The sequence below is a fragment of the Accipiter gentilis genome, chromosome 23 (assembly GCF_929443795.1).
Source record: "Accipiter gentilis chromosome 23, bAccGen1.1, whole genome shotgun sequence".
Lineage (NCBI taxonomy): Eukaryota > Metazoa > Chordata > Aves > Accipitriformes > Accipitridae > Astur > Astur gentilis.
The window spans coordinates 10730199-10750910 of record NC_064902.1 but is presented as its reverse complement, the minus strand read 5'-3'; the positions used below and the strand labels follow the sequence as shown (position 1 = coordinate 10750910).

General features: G+C 35.1%; 1 protein-coding gene across 1 annotated transcript in view; it reads left to right on the top strand.

Annotated features, from left to right (window-relative positions):
- DNAH12 (dynein axonemal heavy chain 12) overlaps positions 1–20712 on the top strand; it is a 74973-nt gene that overhangs the window by 8920 nt on the left and 45341 nt on the right. The window contains exons 7-27 of the mRNA XM_049826238.1: positions 551–709; positions 1384–1612; positions 2772–2960; positions 4043–4193; positions 4303–4394; positions 4660–4838; positions 6866–7001; positions 7860–7985; positions 9679–9813; positions 10808–11001; positions 11895–12135; positions 13307–13492; positions 13857–14057; positions 15194–15388; positions 15612–15733; positions 15862–16144; positions 16773–16892; positions 17280–17436; positions 17672–17844; positions 19321–19473; positions 19889–20128. Of these exons, the coding sequence (XP_049682195.1) occupies positions 551–709; positions 1384–1612; positions 2772–2960; positions 4043–4193; positions 4303–4394; positions 4660–4838; positions 6866–7001; positions 7860–7985; positions 9679–9813; positions 10808–11001; positions 11895–12135; positions 13307–13492; positions 13857–14057; positions 15194–15388; positions 15612–15733; positions 15862–16144; positions 16773–16892; positions 17280–17436; positions 17672–17844; positions 19321–19473; positions 19889–20128 (3661 nt within the window). The remainder of the gene's footprint in view (positions 1–550; positions 710–1383; positions 1613–2771; positions 2961–4042; positions 4194–4302; positions 4395–4659; positions 4839–6865; positions 7002–7859; positions 7986–9678; positions 9814–10807; positions 11002–11894; positions 12136–13306; positions 13493–13856; positions 14058–15193; positions 15389–15611; positions 15734–15861; positions 16145–16772; positions 16893–17279; positions 17437–17671; positions 17845–19320; positions 19474–19888; positions 20129–20712) is intronic.

Here is a 20712-nt window from a genome sequence, read left to right as displayed (position 1 = left end):
GGAATGAAGTGTATGTGTACAGGGCAGCTTACTGGCAGACAGCAGCATTGTACAGTACTTTAACATGCTAAAACTGCATCTAATGCCAAGGTTTCATAGGACTTCGGTGTTATGAAGTGAAACCTTGAGACCAAAGGAAAGGCTATTATGCTCTGCTGAAATAGAAGAGGAATTCAGGTAGACGGAATATAATTTTCTGAATTGCACAATTTACTGAAGCATCAGAATGTGTACCATCTAAATACTGATGATAAACGCTTCCTATTAGCAGTTGGTGAAGTTAGAAGTTTACATTTAAAGAGCTTCAGAAAGAGCAGGTGATCTGAAAATGCTCTGGAGTATAAAACATTGTTGATCAGACAGGGTATCTTTATGGATTCCACTGCATCATGTTGAGGATATGTGTATGACACTTCCAATTTCATGTTAGGGAATAAGCTTTTTAACTCTACTTTTTATATGTAAGAATGTTTTGCTCAAGTATTACTTGAGCTCTTAACTTTTGTTTGTTTCTTTTGGTTGGTTTTGTGTGTTGGTTTTTTTTTTTCAGAGGCTTGGATTTTTCTAGACCATGGCATAACAGTTTTATCCAAGCAAAAAATAAAATCCTTTCCAATTTGCATATTCTTCACCCCACAATAAAAACTCTACTGGATTTTGGTTATGCAGCGTTCTCTACCTGTCTCATAGTAGATTTCTCAAGTTTCAGGTAAAGTCTGTTTTGGTGAATTATTAACCCATATAGATTTTTGAAGCTAGCAAAGAAGAGTTTGTTCAATTCTGTTATTCATCATAGGATTTTTTATGTAATAAATTTCTTCAATGTGTCATTTAATGTTCTTTGAGTAGGTTACTTTGTGTCATGACACAATTAACTTTTCTTCTCTGTTAGATATAAGTATTTTATCAGTGCTTAAATTGCTGGTAGTATCAGCCCTTTTGATTTATGTTTTGCCTTTAATTCTGTAAAGGTCTCATTATTTATTTAATCTTAATGCCATGATCCCCATAGAAGTCTGGTTGAAGTAGCATTTGAAAAATTGACTTCTAGTAGTATTACTATCTGTAGGGAATTCTACGCTAACCCTAAAGATCAGATTCCTTGCTGATTTTCATCAGTTGAATTTTATTTTTAATCTTGGAACTTTTTGGTTTCATAATTTTCAATATCTTTTTCCTCATTATTTTTTCTGGTAACTGTTCTTTATTTTCTGGCATATGGGGTATTTTTTCCTCATTTAAGTCTACAGAAGTGATGCTTAGGTTCTCACTGTGCTTTCTGCTAAAAAAGAATGGGTTTGTAATACAGTATGTATTACTATTACTCTACTCCATGGGTTTTAAAATTTTGTTTATAAAGTTGCCTGTAACTTTCTTTTCTAGATTGAAAAGGCCAGTTGACTGTGAATCTTTAAAGACTGATGTCTCTCTAAGCTGTTCTAAAGCAGAAGAGAAGATACTGAACACATGGTATCAAAGAGTTATCAGTCTCTTTAGTCAGAAGGCAGCATTGAATGGTGTAAAGTTGGATCAGGTTGACTCTTTTTATAACTGTGTGGCTACGCTTATGTCTAATCAGGTAAAAATCTTTCCTCTCTGTGATAAACTTAATGTGAAATTTAGGTAACTTTAATGAGTTAGCACATTATGTGATATGGGGCCTGTTTAATTAATCATTGTTAGCTATCTGTTGCATATAATCCAGTAAAGTATTCTAAGTGTTAAATGTTGTCAACTTCCCTCATTTAAAATAAATATGTGGTCTTGTCTACTTCTTTTTCTTCTAGTTTTTTAGATGCAGAAAATGTATTCATTGTACCAGCTACAGTGTAATTAGCTTAAAGAAGGAAATATCTCAGTATTCTCAGGACCCTTCCTATCACCAATCTTGGCACTACAGTTACGTCATACATTAGCAAAATGAATAAAACCTGGTCTCTTTCCCTTGAGAGTAAACATACTTACAGAACCAGACTGAAAGTCCAGCTCTACCAACATGTGTGCAAGTGGCTATGGTTCTGCAAGATTTCCAAACACTTTTTTTTTTTCTGTGGAAAATGGTACCACAGTGCTTTGCAAGTTGATTTTTTTTTTTCTCCCTGATTGTTTATATGAAGATGGAAGTTATATGAAGTGTTTCTCAGTTAATTTTTTTTGTTTTAAGGAATTTCCAATTGTTTTATTTCCTAATAATATTAAAACAAGAACATTCAAATGAAATCACTGATTTCAGACTGAGACAATTGTTTTTCAAACTTCTTGGTTTACTGAAAATTAAAAATCCATTAACTTCCAATTAACTTAAAGCATTTAACAATATAATAATCAGTGGGAATATGTATGTTCAGCAGTTTGAGAAGGCAATAATTTTTAGGATTAAACATTTATTTACTTAGTAGGAAAATAATAGTACAATAGTCTAATGAAATCATTGTCATACTAAAAAAAAAAACAACAAAGTAGTCAGAGGAAAGTGCATTCCATAATTTCATTTATACTTAAAGCATGTATTAGTAATAGATTTACTTTTGTAGCAAAAATAAATGCATGGGCTTTACTGAAATGTTTGTTTACTTGTTCATTAGTTTACATTTTTAAGGGTTGGGACTAATACCCACTACAGTCATCAGAAAAATTCACACTACTTCAGTTATCCATGAATCAGGCCAAAAGTACTAAAATGAATGGAAATCCTGGCTTACTGAATGAAGGGAAAGCAGGATGGGGCTTTCTGTTCTTTAAACTAATATGTGATATATGTTAATACCTAGCTGAAAGAATTATTGAGAAGAACAGTTGAAGGTTTCGTGAAACTTTTTGATCCTGAAGACAGAAATTGTCTACCTTTATTTAAGATGGAATTGATTCTTGATGAAAAGAAAATGGAGTTTTATCCAAGCTTCCAAGACCTAGAAGAAGCAATTCTGTTTATAGTAAGTCGTATAGGACAGACTCTCCAGGTATGCTTTTATCTTTATTTAAATATGTAACTGCTAAGTTGCGCAGTACATGAAAATATTAGTAATTTAGGACTCTGACTACCACGGTAATGGGAAGCAGAATGAAACCTGAAGTATTTATTTTTCATGAGCATTCTGCAGGTCGCATCATGAATCTTGATGCCCAGCGGAACTCCAGGCTCTGAAACTCATTTTGTTACTCCTTATTCATAAAAAAAATGGTACACCTGCTGCTGATTGTTTTAGTATGCTGTTTTAATCTGCAAATCTGTTTGTGTGTCTACACACTGATTGTCTGCTTGTTCATTAAATAGAATTCAAGCTGAAAACTTACCCAGGAAAGAAAACTAGCTAGAAGATAACCTTTTTGTTTTCTTCTGTGGTATGTTTAGAAAACCTGAGAGTACTTTAAGTACAAGTAACCACATATTCTAATTTATTTATGTATTTATTTTTAACATTGAAAATCAAGTAGGTTTGCAGTGTATACTTTCTGTGAACTATCATTTTGCACAGAAATATAATTAGCACCTTATTTATATATGTGATGATTTACAATAAACTTGCATTAATAATTAAGATCCCCAGAGAAAGACAAGGAAAATTAGAGCTGATAGTCTTTTTCTTTCTAAGAAAAAGAAAAGCCTCAGATCTCTAACAACTAATATATACAATATCTAAAGATTTCTGTCTTGGGCACCAATCTGTGACTCCAGGGAAGACCGCCTTTCTGGCGGCTTTAGATGTATCCCTGTGGACTGAGTATGGGCCTTTAATCATACATGATGGCACTTTCAGAGAAGTGTTTTGGATTTAGTTTTGTGTGTTGGCACATATGATAGAATTTAACTTTATGTAAGATTGGATAATTATTTTTTGTCTGTTTTACATACTTCCTGTTAAACTTTTTGAATCAGGAAGAGTCATTCTAGGTGTGTATGAAGCACCTGGCCTTGGTCATGATTAGGGTCTCATGCTTTTCTGATACAGTGTCTTCTGCAGATTGCAACTTACTTTTAAAATATATGTATCCTTGTATTGCTTTTTAAAATTCAAATAATCAGAACTTGCACTTCTGTTAGAACATCCAAACGGTACGTTCTTGGCTAATGGGAGACACTACAACTCTGGACACTGAGCTTCCTAATCATGTCATAGTATGGGCCACATCTACACTGAGAAAGTCTATCAGAGACAACTTAGAAGGTCCAAAGGAATATTTTGAAAACTATGGTGAGTGATAGAAGAGTGTTTAAATAATTGTGTTACTTCTTTGCCATAAGTAACTTACTGTACAGTGTATGTGTTATAATAATATGAATACAATATAATTGAATTCTAGTTGAAAGGTATGGCTGGCTTGTAGATGGAACTGCACAGGCACGGATAGAAAGATTTGAAGCAGAAGAACACAGTTTTGATGAATACACTGCTGTAAGTTTTAATTCTATGTTTTATATATATTTTTTACTATACATACAGCAATAATAAAAAGGGAACAGAGGATAACAGGTGCTTAGCCTTTAGCTAAAAATTATGTTAACTACCTACAAATCTACAACATAAGTGTTTTCTGCCCTAAAAGACTGTGGTAAATAGAAAAAAATACTATCTATTTTCTTCAATGTGTAGTACTTATTCATGTAGCCAAGTATTTCAATAACAGCTCTGAAGTGTAAAATCTAATGTTTTTCTGAAGTTCATAGATGAATTCTTCACCCACAAGAAGGAAATTTTGAGTTTACCAGAGGTGGCTCGTTTCCCTATGATCTGTTTGAATTGTGAGGATTTAAAGCAAGGTTTGGCTAGTAAGGCATACACCTTTGCAAAAGTGCTAATGGACAGAATAGTTGCAAATCACAGGGAGGAAAATGAAAAGTAAGTAAAATTTTCTGCTTGTGAATGCTATGTGTGTTAAATGCATAGTAGAAACATGTAGAAGAAATGCAATTACACCATACTCCTGTTTAATGAAGACTCTTGGCTAACTAATGATCTCATGCAAATTGCACCAGCTGATGTATTTTTTTCGTTTGTTTTAGACTCAAAAACTAGTTGGGGACCTTACTAATAGACTTGGATACAGAGGAGCTAAAAGATCAAAGAGCTTCGTTACCGTTCTGGCTTTTTAAATGTGAAATACAGTAATACTGCACTGTCAAAGGAAAGACTAGCTAGAATCTCTTATTATATGATAGATACCTCTAGGTCTTCATAGATAATGGCAGATAATAACACTGATCAATTAGAATAGAATGGACTATTTCAGTTTGAAGGAACCTGCAACGATCATCTAGTCCAACTGCCTGACCAATTCAGGGCTGACCAATAGTTAAAGCATGTTATTGAGGCAATTGTCCAAATGCCTCTTAAGCAGTGACAGGCTTGGGGCATCGACCACCTCTCTAGGAAGGCTGTTCCAGTGTTTGACCACCCTCTTGGTAAAGAAATGCTTCCTAATGTCCAGTCTAAACCTCCCCTGATGCAGCTTTGAACCATTCCCACCATTCCCATCACTGGACACCAGGGAGAAGAGATCAGCACCTCCCTGTCCACTTCCCTTCCTCAGGAAGCTGTAGAGAGCGATCAGGTCACGCCTCGGCCTCCTCCTCTCCAAATTAGACAAGCCCAGAATCCTTGGCCATTCCTCATAGGACATGCCTTCCAGCCCTTTCACCAGCTTTGCTGGCCTCCTCTGGGCACATTCGAGTACCTGAACATCCTCCTTAAATTGTGGGGCCCACAGCTGCACACAGTACTCAAGGTGAGGCTGCACCAATGCTAAGTACAGCAGGATAATCCCCTCTTTTGTCGGGTTGGTCGTGCTGTGGTTGATGCACCCCAGGGTGCGATTTGCCCTCTTGGCTGCCAGGGCAGGCTGCTGACTCCCAATGAGCCTGCTGCCAACCAGCACCCCCAGGTCCCTTCCTGCGGGGCTGCTCTCCAGCCGCTCCTCTCCCAATTGATACTTGTGCCCAGCATTACTCCATCCTATGTGCAGAATCTAGCATTTCAAGTTGTTAAATTTCATCCCATTAATCATAGCCCAGTGCTTCAATCTATCTAGATCCCTCTGCAAGGCACCCCATCCCTCAAGAGAGTCAACAGCACCTCCCAGTTTGGTATCATCAGCAAACTTTCTAATCATGCATTCAACTCCTGCATCCAATATGTTGATAAATATATTGAACAGAACTGGCCCTAGAATTGAACCCTGAGGAACACCACTGGTGACTGGTCACCAGCCAGATGTAGCCCCATTCGCTACAACCCTTTGAGCTCTGCACTTCAGCCAGTTCTTCACCCAGTGCACCATGAACCCACCCGTCCCACAGTCGGACAACTTGTCCAGAAGGATGCTGTGAGGGACAGTATCAAAAGCCTTACTAAAATCCAGAAAAACTACATCCACCACCTTCCTTTCATCCACTAGGTGGGTGAACCTTATCACAGAAGGGTATCGAATTAGTTAAACAGGAGGTTAATTTGGAGGTATAGATTAAATATGAGTGAAGTCATATTAAATTGTTTGGTTAAAATGAACAATTGCAGTCGTTTTATAGTGATTCCCCATTACCAAAATGACAAAATATTTACTAGGAAAGTGTTTGTGTATATGCTAATGATACTGTACTTAAGTTCATGTACTTACCAAAAGTAATTGAAGCCTTTATTGCAAAAGAATACCCCAAAATCCAAACAAATCAATTATTGCAAGTTAATAAACAGTATTTTTCTAGACTGACTTAGTCATATTCCCTATTTAGTTTCATAAAGTAATAGAGTTAGTGCGGGCATAATACTTAGAGAAGTAATTTGAACTTTCAATTCCATTAAATCTGTGCTTGAAGCCAGTCAAATTAAAATCTTAAAATTTTGATGTTTTATGTAAAATAAATTTATAGGATATGCAGGGAATTTGAAGCGATTAAGGAACGTGCATTAAAAGTTCCTGAGACAACAGAAGAAATGGTGGAAACAATAGATTACATAAAGAAGGTCAAAACCAAAGGTATTCAGGATCTGTTGTTAAGGATCAAGGTAAATGACTATCCTTTAATTCTTAATCTTTTACCAAACATGCTGGCCTATACAAATACAGAATTCGTTCTGGAGCGCAGAGTCTTTTGTCTGATCATGCTGCATGTATGAATAAACTGTACCCTCAGTGTTACTTCAGACAGAAGTGGGAAGTCCAGCTCATTCTTTGCCATATGCCTTTCCTTCTTATTCCCCATTCCTATGAGTTCTGCATGTCAGTGAGGAAACGCAGCTTTTAATAAATCATAGCAGATTGTAAGACACTCAGTTTATTGTTCGTACCTAGACGCTTCAGGGCTGCTTAAAAAGCTATTTGTGAAAATGTAACACACAAGTGTAAAGAGAATTTTATGTGTAAAAAGAGTCATGACTTTGAACAAGCAAGAAGCAATTTACTCTTTGAGCAGAATATAGATGATGTTACATTAGCAGTAGTACTTGTGTGCGCTCAGAGAACAAAACTGAAAAATTGTGTAAGGTGTGGGTCAGCCAAAAACATTACTGGATAAGAAGCTTTTTGCTATTATGTTATGATATGTATCAGATTTTCTGTTCTGGTAATAGGTCTGTATAACACACGTTTATTTGTTATATTTTTAATAATCGTAGGATTTTTGCATGTAGATTTACAGACCACAGGAGTCATATTTAGAGAAGTAAGCTCACGAATGAGGCAGGGATTTGAATAACTTTTTATATGTACTTTGAATATTAATATTCAATTGGCTGAAGTAGCTCTGAATTCAGAAAAGTCCATGAAATGTAGACTTCTATTTTATCTTTGTAAATAATATTGTTCTACCCTATATTTTCAACAGACCTATGATACCTAAAGTTTTGTGAAATCTCTTTTTATAGGAGTCCTGTCGGCAAATGAATTACTTCTTAGATGTTTTTTTATTTGCTCCTGAAGACATCGCACTGAATGCAAAAGTTCTATTATGGCCAAAGAAGATTAACCCTATTTTTGATGAGCATGAAGATGTAAGAGCATTTTCTTAATTTATGGTATATTTTTCCTTGTTAGACTTTTCACTTTACTTGAGCTATTTATTTCCTCAGCAGGCTAAATGTATCTACACATATAACATGAACCATACTAATTTAGACATGCATAAATAACGTATTTCCAGATTTTTATATCAACAGTGGGCTTTTTGTGGAGTAATTTAAAAATTTTCACTGTAACTTAAAACCTTCAGCAAGTCTTATTATCTATAATTTGTTTGTGGTCAGTATTAGGTAATTCATTGGAAGGTGAAAATTCACTACACTGCGGTTGACTAGTACTGAAAATGTAACTGGCAGGCCCTTAATAAGAGTTAGTGCTCTGGACAGGAAGTCATTTAGTTAAAATGATATTTTGTTCTGTTACTAAAAGAACACTGGGAATTGTGGTTTCTAGGTAGCAATCGTTAATAGGAAATATGCAACATCTAATTTTCTCTGTGTGACTGTAGATTACTCTTTTCTACTTGCCTGTATTCATCTTGCTAGCATTCTTTCTCTCTGGCTATGATACAGTAAGTCAAGCCTCTTGGTGTTCTCTTGCCTCTCTATAGTAATTTAGTGTAGATTTAATAATAGCTTCTAAAAATGTTTAAGAATTAACAATTGACATTTTTAAAAATAAAAATACATATCCTTTAAAAATCACAATTGAGGATTTCTCTTTCACTAAGTCTTATTTAAATACTAAGGAGTATGTCCAAGGGCAGTAAGTATGCCTCTGACTTAAAACATACCCAGCTTTTGGGAGACCGCTATGTTTGTAAAATATTTTGTTTGCATGTTATCATTCTTTTAATCTCCAAAAATGAATGAGTGAAATTAATTTTCTACTTGTACACAGAGAGTCCATGATGCTTATTTAAATTATTTTCAATGAAAATGGTAGTATAGAGTGTATCTGACTTAATGAGAGTCCCTCAGGAGTATATCTTTGTAGTTGACTATCTAGCAACTTGCATTGTGCTAGAGCTTGAGGACAAGAATAGTTTCATATCAGATTTTTTTGAGTCTGCGTATTCTCAGATAGGAGTCCATTCATATTCTAATGCAGTAGGAAAAGACAGGTTCCTCCTTTGGAGAAGTTCTCTTTGTCTGCATCACAATTTTTGCATGTCAGTAGGTGTCGTTGTCTTAAGAGTTCTCCTCTGCCTCAGTTGATTTCTTGTTTTGTACCTTAAAAATAACTCCTCTGTGTGCAGACCCTGTGCTTTGGAGTGGTCTTATGTTCTAGAATTTCTGCTTTTTATAGCAGTAGATACATGTGGTACAGCATTGGCTTTCAACAACTCTAGGTGTCTTCTTCTGGCAATAAAACACTAAATCCCAAAGATGAGAAAATCTCTGGTTTTTTCTGTAATACTTTCCTATTTTTTGTCTGATTGCTGAAGATGGCCTTTAAGGCACTCCTAACTGCTATGATTATTGAGGTAAGGGTTCCATGTTAACATATAGAGGTTGCAGCCACTTAAATGGGACATACAAAAAGCAACTCCTGAAGAAATTTCTGTTAGTGTAAGGATAATTACTTATCTGTATTGTTTATTTTCTGTCTGTTTGTGCTAAATGTTTAATTTAGGTGTACTGTGTATATTAATCATTGAAAGGAGTTACAACCACTTTTGCATTGTTTTTTTCCATTTAAAAAAATAAATCGATTGTTTTGTAGCTGATTGAACAGTCTAAACGTAAAGGAGAGCAAGAACTAATACATAAATGTGAGAAACTGATGGTGGAATTAGACAAGCTGACGCGTTCTGTGACGGAGTTTGAAGAATACACAGAACTGGACTGCATGCCACAGGTCTCATTAACACTTAGTATAAAATGGGTAGAAATGGGTTTTTATGTTTAATACACAGGGGTCATGGAAGAAACTTAGAATTAAAAGTAATCAGTTACTTTAACATGTGAACCAAAACATTTATTATCCTCTTGCCACAATGAACAAACTCATAAAATGACCCCTGCCCCCACCCTTTTTGTATTACATTGGCAATAACATTTGACTTAAAGGAAAGTTTACTGTAAAGTTGTGCTTAGATTAGCTGATAGGTAATCCCAGCAAGGACTGAGATACTACAGATGTATAAAGTGAATGATTTTTTTTTACTCTGGTTTATATAAAGCATGGAATTCTGGCCCCAGTGACATTATTTGTAAGTAACTTCAGTGAGATCAGAATTTCCCTCCCTGTTTTTGATATATTGAGGAACTGAAGGAAAAAATAGCAGGTTAGAAAGAGCGATTGGTAGCAATTTGATTTTTTTTTTTTCCTGTAGGCCTCAAGACTTCATTTTTCTGCTAATGAAGAGCAGACCACTGATTCCAAAACTTTGCAGATTTTTAGAACTATTTTATAATTACCAGAGTATGTCTTGTGCTTTGATTGGAGGATATCACAATTGTGCATAGTAATTTTGTTTTTTTAAAGAAAACACACTTCAAAGCACAAACCAGAAATCCTAAGCTAATAAATCCCAGTTGCCCTTATGATATGTCAGGTACATAAAAACGTGTATGCCTGCCTCTTGGAACAGTGAATTTTAAAGCTGAAACATTTTGAAAATGGTTTTATACTCTTGAATTCAGTAATGATAAAACCAACTTTATTTTTCTTAGTGTTAATCTGGGTTCTTCAGAGTTTATCTACTCAAGGATAAGACAACAACTTGTTAACTCATGTTTTCTAAAATTTTAATAAATACAAAGACTTATTATATTTTTATATCTTATTTTGATAGCTGTTCAGAGCATAACTTAGTTTTCTCTCAAGACATACAATTATTTGATTTCAGTATGTGGCTGACCTGAGGGCATTACAGAAACGCATACAGGAGGCTGATGAAACAATAGCTCTTATTAATAAAGAAGAGACTCTGCTCAAATGGAAACTGAGTGACTTTCCACTCCTCAACAACTTAAAAGTTGAGATTGAACCATATCAGAAACTCTTTCATCTTATACTGAAATGGCAACGAACAGAAAAAAGGTAATTCAGCTCCTGAAGCTAAGTGAGGGAGAGCAGGGAAAATGCTTATGCTGGTTTTGTTCATGTCAGATGTAGAATACAGATTTGTTTTCTTATAAACATTTATTTATTATTAACAATCCAAGTATAATGGTAATATAACTTACATATCAGATTGTTATTTTTAATTCAGCTAGAAAAAATGTCAGCTTTTTTTTTTTTTAATGCAAAGGTGTGTATCGCATACTGGGTTCTAACTGTATTGGTTATGCTGGTGAAGCCTATAATAAGACAAACTCTGTGAAAGAAATGTATTAGGAAGAAAAAATTTGGTTAGTTGTAAGCCATTTTGTATAGCAGAAAAGGAAGAAGTTCAGCTGGAAAGCTCACAACCTGTATGTAATGAAAAACATTTTTAACCTAACAGGTGTCCAAAATACTATGTAGCTGTGCTCAAATTATTACATTGCTATCTGGTGGCTAGATTCTACCACAAAAACTGTAGTATGTCTGAGTCTAAATTAGGTGAGATTGTGTACCAGTTCCTGCACTCTTTGGAAGTTACATGATATGGCTAGAAAGTATGGATTTTTTTGAAAATACAAAGGCCTAGTATATTTTGATGTCATATGTTGATCTCTATCCAGAGCTTAACTTAAATTTCTGAATCCATGCAGTTACTTGGTTTCAGTACATGACTGATTTGGGAGAATTACACAAATACACAGAAGAGTGTGATCAAGCCACCTTTAGTTGTGCATTAGTGTTTTGCATAGAATGACAATAATTGGGAATGAGGTTTGTTCTAATTTAAATAACTATTAATCTACATCTTGCTTGTGTTGCAAAACAAAGTGTTAATTATTTGTGGACTATGTTTGTTATTCTGTTTTCTAACTTTGTGGTTTCCTCAGATGGATGGATGGTACCTTTTTGGAGCTAAACGGGGAAAGCATGGAGGCTGAGGTTGACGAGTTTTTGAGAGAGATATACAAAGTGTCAAGAGTCTTCCAACAAAAGCAGAAGAAAATTCAACAGGAGTGGAAAAAGACATCACAACACAGAACTGCAGAAGAGAAGACAGAAGAAGAAACAAAGGCAAATCCAACTCTTTCAATGTGTTCTTCAGTTCTGGAGCAGATTAAAGACTTTAAGGTAAGAAAAGGTGAGGGATATTAATAACTGATGCTGAGGGACAAATGGGAAATTCAGCAGTCTGTATAGGTAGATGATGCAATGTCAGAGATTCCTATTATTACAGAGAGAGAGAGCGCTCTGAATCACCATTTCCAGATTGTACTGTCCCATTGATTTTAATAAAATTGGATTTTGGATATCTTTGTAGTTTTAGGACTGTGAATTGTTAAAGAGTGGACACATACAGGAGAAAAGTAATTTTTTGATGCAGAGAAACATTTAAGGATGTAGTTGGGAATTTTGAAATGGGACTATATGTTATGTTAATGGAAGCCCAATTTAATAGAACATAGCTGAAAAATTGTTCCTTTTCTCTTTTCTGCTAAGACTGTCCTTAATAGTTTTATATTTCTTCTTCAGTAGTTTACTACAATTATTTAGAAATTGAATGGATAATTGAATGGATCCATCTGCACTTTTCAGAAAAGATTTTCACGTCATCAGCTACTGCAGCAGAATTTTAAGTGCACATCTGTCGTGGTTTAACCCCAGCCAGCAACTAAGCACCACACAGCCGCTCACTCACTCCACCCCACCCAGTGGGATGGGTGAGAAAATCGAGAAAAGAAATAAAACTCACAGGTTGAGATAAGAACAGTTTAATAGAATATAAAAAGAAAAAACTAATAATGATAACACTAATAAAGTGACAGTAGTAATGACAAAAGGATTGGAATATACAAATGATGCGCAGTGCAATTGCTCACCACCCGCCGATTGACACCCAGTTAGTTCCTGAGCGGCGATTTTCCCCACCCCCACTCCCCCCAGTTTCTATACTGGATGGGACATCACACAGTATGGAATACCCCGTTGGCCACTTTGGGTCAGCTGCCCTGTCTGTGTCCTGTGCCAATGTCTTGTGCCCCTCCAGCCTTCTTGCTGGCTGGGCATGAGAAGCTGAAAAATCCTTGACTTGGTATACAAACACTGCTTAGCAACAACTGCAAACATCAATGTGTTATCAACATTCTTCTCATACTGAACTCAAAACATAGCACTGTACCAGCCACTAGGAAGACAATCAGCTCTATCCCAGCTGAAACCAGGACAACATCAAAGATTATTAAAAAGTTAAGAAATCATGCACATCATAATTTTTACCTTATAAATGTTTTTCCTCAATTAGGAGAACATTCCCACCGTGACTATCTTTTGTAACCCTGGCATGAGAACTCGTCATTGGCAGCAGATGTCAAATATAGTAGGATATGATTTAACACCAGACTCTGGAACTACCCTGAGAAAAGTTTTAAAGCAGAATCTAGCCCCTTATTTGGAAGAGTTTGAAGCTATAAGTGTAGGTGCAAGCAAGGTAAGCATAGAGTTTTAATAGTGACAAATACAATATCAGGTATCTTAGTGATGGCTTTTATGGCTTACTAGAATTTTTTTGTCTTTGCCCTTACGTGACAAAAGAGATTTGGTGAGACTTTGGACCATTAGATGATAACAGTGAGTGTGTAAACATTTGTATCTCATGTTACATTTTTAGTATTTCCTGAGCATACTACTTTCTGTGCACTAGAAAATGATATACTAAAAAAAATAATAACAGGAAGTTAGTTTATGCTGTTAGAGCAAAATAGGTTATTCAGCTAGATAAGTTTATATATTGAATTAATGAGCTGGAAAAAAATAATGCAGTGACTAAAATAAACTATTTTCTTAAACTGTAGGAATTTTCCTTAGAGAAATCAATGCATGCCATGCTGGAAACCTGGGGTTCAATTTCCTTCAATACAAGTGTGTACCGTGAGACTGGTATTCATATTCTGTCTGCAGTGGATGAGATTCAAGCTGTTCTCGATGATCAGATTATGAAAACTCAGACAATGAGAGGATCACCTTTCATTAAACCATTTGATAAAGAAATCAGGGTACGATGAATACTCTTTTATTCTTTTTTTTTTTTTTTTTTTTTTTGCTGGTTTTATTTGCAGGATGACTATAATGTAAGAGTATGCCAATTGTATTACAGCTTTATTGTTTGACTTATTAATGAAATGCTTTCATTGATTTTTCAGCAAGATTCTTCTGAGTTCATATAAGTCCTATTTACATTATTTCTGTGTTGGAATTCCCTCTTTCATTCAGATTCAAGTGCAACCAAAAGAATGTGATTGTTTTTTCACATATTTTGCAAAACTACTATTTCTGTCAGTGTCTTTAACCTTGCTTCTTAATAACTGGAAATTATGTTTTTATTATTGTTAATAAGAACATTTAGTGACTTAATCCTTGAGTTGTGGACTCAAATTTTGAACTATAGTGTTTTCATCTGGGCAAGGAAACTTCTTGAGGGCTGGGAGGTTTTTTTAATCAGGCCTCAGAACAATGATGGGATTGCTTTACACCTGCTTTTGTATTTTCAGGGCTTGGGTAGTCTTTGTGGTGCTAATACCATGACTATTGACAGGAGAGAAGCTAGCGAAATTGCTTTGCAGTTACCCTCCCTAGTTCTTCGTTGGTTTATGTAGGAAATTTTCATGTTCGTGCAGGCTCAGTGAACATAGGTGTTATTTACCCTTTACAGGCAGCCTCTCAGCCTCTTCCAGAGGTATCTGCTATTGTCCACTTTAGGAACAGGATACTGGGCTGGCTGCATCTCTCCTGTGATGTAGTGTGGCCTTTCTGGTGTTCTTGTGCCTCTGCTGTAATTAGGCTGCAAACCAAGAGCTCCTTGCTGTGGGGAGATGAAACAGAATTTGCCACTGGTAGCCTCCTGGGTATTAATTAACCATTAGGTTGTTAAAAGACCATAGCACTAAAGTGATAACTGCATTTTGGAAAATTAATTTCCAGGTGAGTTAAACTTACTGATACTTTGGCCATCTGTATACAGAGAAGAACATAAATACTTCTAAATATTTTTGTTTTGTTTTGTTTACTGCTAGACATTTTTATTTTCTCCTTGGGATCTAGAGTACCACAGTGTCTACCTTTCCTGTATTTATTCTCTCTAAAGTTATTAGTTTGGAAATATTAAGGTAACATTCTTTAAATATTTATTAAGGAATGGGAAAATCACTTAATTCAAATTCAGGAGATTATTGATGAATGGCTGAAAGTGCAAGCACAGTGGCTTTATTTGGAACCCATTTTTTCTTCTGAGGATATTATGCAACAGATGCCAGAAGAGGGGCGACTCTTTCAGACTGTGGATAGATGCTGGAGAGATATTATGAAGTATTGTGCCAAAGACCCAAAGGTAAGGGAAGTATACACTACTAAAATGAAACAGTAGCTTCTCTCTTTCTTTTTTTTTTTTTTTTTTTGGAAATGCTTTTGTTTTCAGAATATATACAACGAACTAGTACATCAGTTGCCTAGGCTTTCTAGGAACAAAGCCATGTCGTACATTATTCAAATAACTTCTACTGTTTGAAGTATCTTATTTATAACTTACAGTTTGCATGTGTGTGTTGTTACAGGTTCTTGTTGCTACTTCCTTGATAGGGTTATTGGAAAAGCTTCAGAACTGTAATGAGCTTCTTGACAAAATCATGAAAGGGCTTAATGCTTATCTTGAGAAAAAACGTCTCTTCTTTCCCCGGTATGATGAGTTTTGGCTATTTAGAAAACCAGTATTCTAAATGTTTATTTTGTTGTGAATAAGGTCAGCTTTTGAAGTTGCTTGATAATACATTTGCCTTTTTTCTTTTTTCTTAACTTTTTTTTTAGCTTCTTTTTCTTGTCCAATGATGAAATGTTGGAGATCCTGTCAGAGACTAAGGATCCTCTCAGAGTCCAGCCTCACTTGAAGAAGTGTTTTGAAGGCATTGCTAAGCTACACTTCCTTCCCAATTTGGATATTAAAGCAATGTATAGTTCTGAAGGCGAACGTGTAGAACTGATTTCAACCATTTCTACTTCTGAAGCTCGAGGTGCAGTGGAGAAGTGGTTAATTCAAGTAGAAGATACTATGCTGAAGAGTATACGTGATGTTATTGCTAGATCAAGAATGGTACGGATTTTGTAATATTTTAATAATTGTGGCACAAATAGACCTTTCTTTATTTTAAGGCTGTCTCTTGGCTTCCTAAAATTCTTCCTGAACACAGGAGTTGATGAAATTATGGGGCCAGGACCAACTTAACATGATTTGTATTTATAGGCCAGTGAGATAAGTAAGAGTTTAGTTTGAATAAGAATCAAGTCGTTTTCCTGTAACACTGAATATAAATTCTTTTAAAAGCTTGGCAGCAATACTGTGTTTATAGGATATCTCACCCGATGTAAATAAATTATTCTGGTTTTTTATTTAATTACAAGTTAGAAATACAGCACTTGTAATAAGTTTGCTCCCTCCTAATAGAAAGTCATTAACCAGGAAATGTTTCTTTGTATAAGGTTAGCAAGTTGTGAATATTTACATAACATGGAAAGATAATTGCAAAAATCTTTAAAATTATTTGATAACAAATTGCAAATCTAAGGGGAAAAGAGCATTTAAAAGTTTGTTTGGGCTTTGAAAATAGGAAAATAATATTTTTTAGCAAAGAATAGAAATAGGATCACATTATATGCTTCTGTATTACATTATGATATGTAGGCACTGGCACTGTATTTGTATACTGTATTTAACCCTTCAGGCGTATCTAGAGACTGAGAGAAAAAGATGGGTTCTGGAGTGGCCTGGACAAGTAGTATTGTGTGTGTCTCAAATGTTCTGGACAAGTGAGGTACATGAAGTTCTTTGCAGCGGACCACAGGTACTTTGTAATGCATAATCTTTTTTAAAAATCTTTATTATTTTTTCATTTCAGCTAATGTATTTCACTTAAATATTTTTCTACAATAAAAATAAAATTTGAAAAAGGGTCAGCATATGCATTTGATATACATGAGTTTATGTACAGTGATTTATACCTTTTATTCAGGTACTTGAATATTCTTGTTTAGAGCAAGCATAGATTAAAATGTAGCTTTGCAACAAAAATGAATAACTGTAAATGAGAGAGAAGTTGATGCAAAAACATGACAATGTAGAAGAATAGCTTAATAAGCAATCTCCATTAAGATATTTAGTCAACATGAAGAAGTCTGGAACACTTGAAACTGTCATATAATCAGCTTCATAATTACCCTTTTTCTCCTAGGGCTTAAAGGATTATTATGATACGCTTCAGCTTCAACTCAATGATATTGTAGAGCTGGTAAGAGGAAAACTGTCAAAGCAAACAAGGACTACACTGGGTGCCTTGGTTACTATTGATGTTCATGCTAGAGACATCCTCATGGAAATGATTGAAAATGGTAATTATCTTTTAAAACATTTTTCTTCACATGTGTCTTAATACATAGTTAATTAAAAATAGTTAACCAATCTGATTTTGCTGCCTAAACCACAACAGTACTAAGATATCTATATGAGTATTTGGATGTAAGCATCACCATTAGTAATTTCAAAGCTGTTTTAAATTTAAACCTAATAGAAAATCCAGTTACCTAAAATGTCTCTTATGATTGCTTTCAATTCTGTGTTTATCAGGCGTGCAGAGTGAAACAGATTTTCAGTGGCTTGCACAACTACGATATTATTGGGAATTTGAGAACGTTCGTGTCTGCATTATTAATTGCAATGTAAAATATGCCTATGAATACCTTGGAAACTCACCACGCCTTGTCATTACTCCTCTTACAGACAGGTGTTACCGCACCTTGGTATGATCTTCCACTAGTGCTACTAAATACCGTATTTACTGTAGTATAGTATTTCTCACACTGTTCATTACAGACATATTTTTAGGGCTTGCAGTTGCTGTCAGACTCTGGTATTTCTGTTAAAATGCAGTTTTCAAAGATTGTAATTTCTATAGAATATTGAACGTGAAACTGACTTGTAACAACAAATCTGGACAGCCCACCAACGTGACTGAAACGTTAGTGGATTGTTCTGCTGTGGATGTGTTTGTTGAAATACAAACAGAAAAAATGCCCAATATTTTTATTGCTGTCTAGATTACGAGAACACAAAATCCTTTTCTGATGTTCTGTGGTTGCTAAATAAAGTAGAGAAGGACCCACTTGTGATCATATTGTTCCTAAGGCTAGTACAATAGTTTGGCCACATTTTAGTATCCCTGCTCTTGTTAGACATTTTTATTATTGTGCTGGTCTATCCTCAACTAACCTGGCAACTGAAAGTTACCAAAGTCATCTCAGATATGGCTTTTCTGACTATCATTTACTGTAGTTTATTTGTCTGGAGTTTCAAGTTTTACTAGGCACCCAGCCTCCTCCTGTTGTAAGATGGTAATTTTCATGCTGTGGAGACCTAATCACCAACTCTGTAGGGTTTAGGAAAGAAAAGGTCTGAAAAGACCTGACTGATGCATCTGAAGATATTTTTTTGCCCTCTGTAGCTTCAATTTTTATGGTATGCTTGTAGCTGATGCTTGGTAAGTTTGTCAAAACTTCAAGGTACATTGCTGTGAGAGGGCAATGCAGCTGGTAGTTTGTTTCATTTTAGGCTGACAGACCTTGAATCCTGGAACAAAGCAGTTGAAAGCCTGACATTCTGGCAAATGGAAGTCTCATCCTTTGCCCACCAAGGTCTTAATACAGTATTCCCAGAGCTTGTCAATATAGATGTGTCCCTGTAACTGTGGATCAGAAGCCAAACACATCTGAGTTTTTGTTGAGTCTGCAACTTTATTTTTTTCTGTCAGATTTTCCTCCTACTTCCATGGAATATGGGAGAGAATATGGAATGGTAAATGGAATACACATGCAACAAAGGGGGACAGTGTGGGAAAGAAAAAGAAAAGAGGAAAAAAAGTATATTAAAGGAGAAACAGGAATAGAAAAGAGTAGCAACCAAGTAATTGCATCGAGTTTAATTTGAAAGATGTATCTAAGCAAGGACTGAAAAATTGAGTCCAATAAAGTTTGAGTAACTAATTATGGTCACAATGATAATAAAACTAAACTCTTCTAGGGTCAAAATTCAATTCCCTTGTATATATTTCCAAGCTGTAAGTAAATTTCAGATTATTTTTTAATTAGTATAACCATACTCTTTATGTCAGATATGACTGTATGAAAATATTTAGTGCAATTTAATTTAGCATTTTCATTCAGAATAATTTCATATGAATGAAGTACTAATAATTTCCATAAACTATTTCTGTTTCTTAGATTGGAGCCTTTTATTTAAACCTCGGTGGTGCCCCAGAGGGTCCAGCAGGGACAGGTAAAACAGAGACCACCAAAGATTTAGCTAAAGCTCTTGCTGTTCAGTGTGTTGTCTTCAACTGCTCTGATGGCCTTGATTATCTGGCAATGGGAAAGGTAAATAGAAAATAAACGTATTTTGTATTTTATTTTTTCGGATGAAAATTTTGGGGTCCCTAATTTGCAGAGAGAAATAAATGTGGCACCTGTGGTCTGCTACCCTTGGACACTATATACTGGTCTCTACTTAGGTTTAATTTTCTGTGGTTTACGAAATCCTATTAAGTTGCTAATTAAAAGATGAAAGAAACAAGAGTCCACAGGATCAGGATCTTCTGATTTAGCTTTCTTTAGAACCAAGAGAAGACTTTGTTCTTCAGTACATCACTGATCTTTGCTCTAAACAGGCTTAGATATTATTATCATAATTGTATCTTTCATGTAATTAAAGTTTCAGCATGATACTCTTAGTTTCTTTTAGATGTTCTGAGATTCTGTTAGCGATATTATTGCTATCTTTCTTTATTTGCAGTTTTTCAAGGGTTTGGCTTCATCAGGTGCATGGGCATGTTTTGATGAATTCAATCGCATTGAACTGGAAGTACTGTCTGTTGTGGCACAGCAGATCCTTTGCATCCAGAGAGCCATACAGATAAAGCTAGAAACATTTATTTTTGAAGGAACTGAACTGAAACTTAACCGCAACTGTTTTGTAGCTATTACTATGAATCCAGGTTATGCAGGACGTTCTGAACTTCCAGATAATCTGAAGGTAAAATAATAAAATACAAGCTTCTGCTTAAGAATGAATTTTTTAAAAAAATTGAGGGACATGTGTATTGCTGGTTTTAATTCAGACTGTACCACCTGGAGTATAAACATATACATGTTATACAATTTACACATACTAAGCCTCTTTTTTCTTTTTTTTTTTTTTCCTCCTAAGTACTTTGTTCATTTTGAAGGAATTTGAAATATTTTTTTATTGTGTCTATTAGAGTTTTTCATGATTATTTTTCCAGGGCAAAGGCTGTAATACTGTAGCAAGTAAACTGGCAAGTGTCAGGTTGTGGGTAGATGATAAGATTTGGATGCTAACTTTTTTAAGGTGGAGTGATAGTTTGCAAGAATGCTTTAAGAAAGCATTTTTACATTACATTCATTGTAGTCTTATTTAAAAGAGGTGTTGGCAAACTATGCTTAATACATGTAATGAATTTGCTTAGATTACCTGATGAAATAAAATCTTTGAAATGGTTGTTTTGACTAGATTAGCTATTTCATTGAGGAGGCTTGGCTTTAGCAAAGTAATCTGGAGCTGTTTGGAACAGCATCTATTCCTTAAGACTCAACATG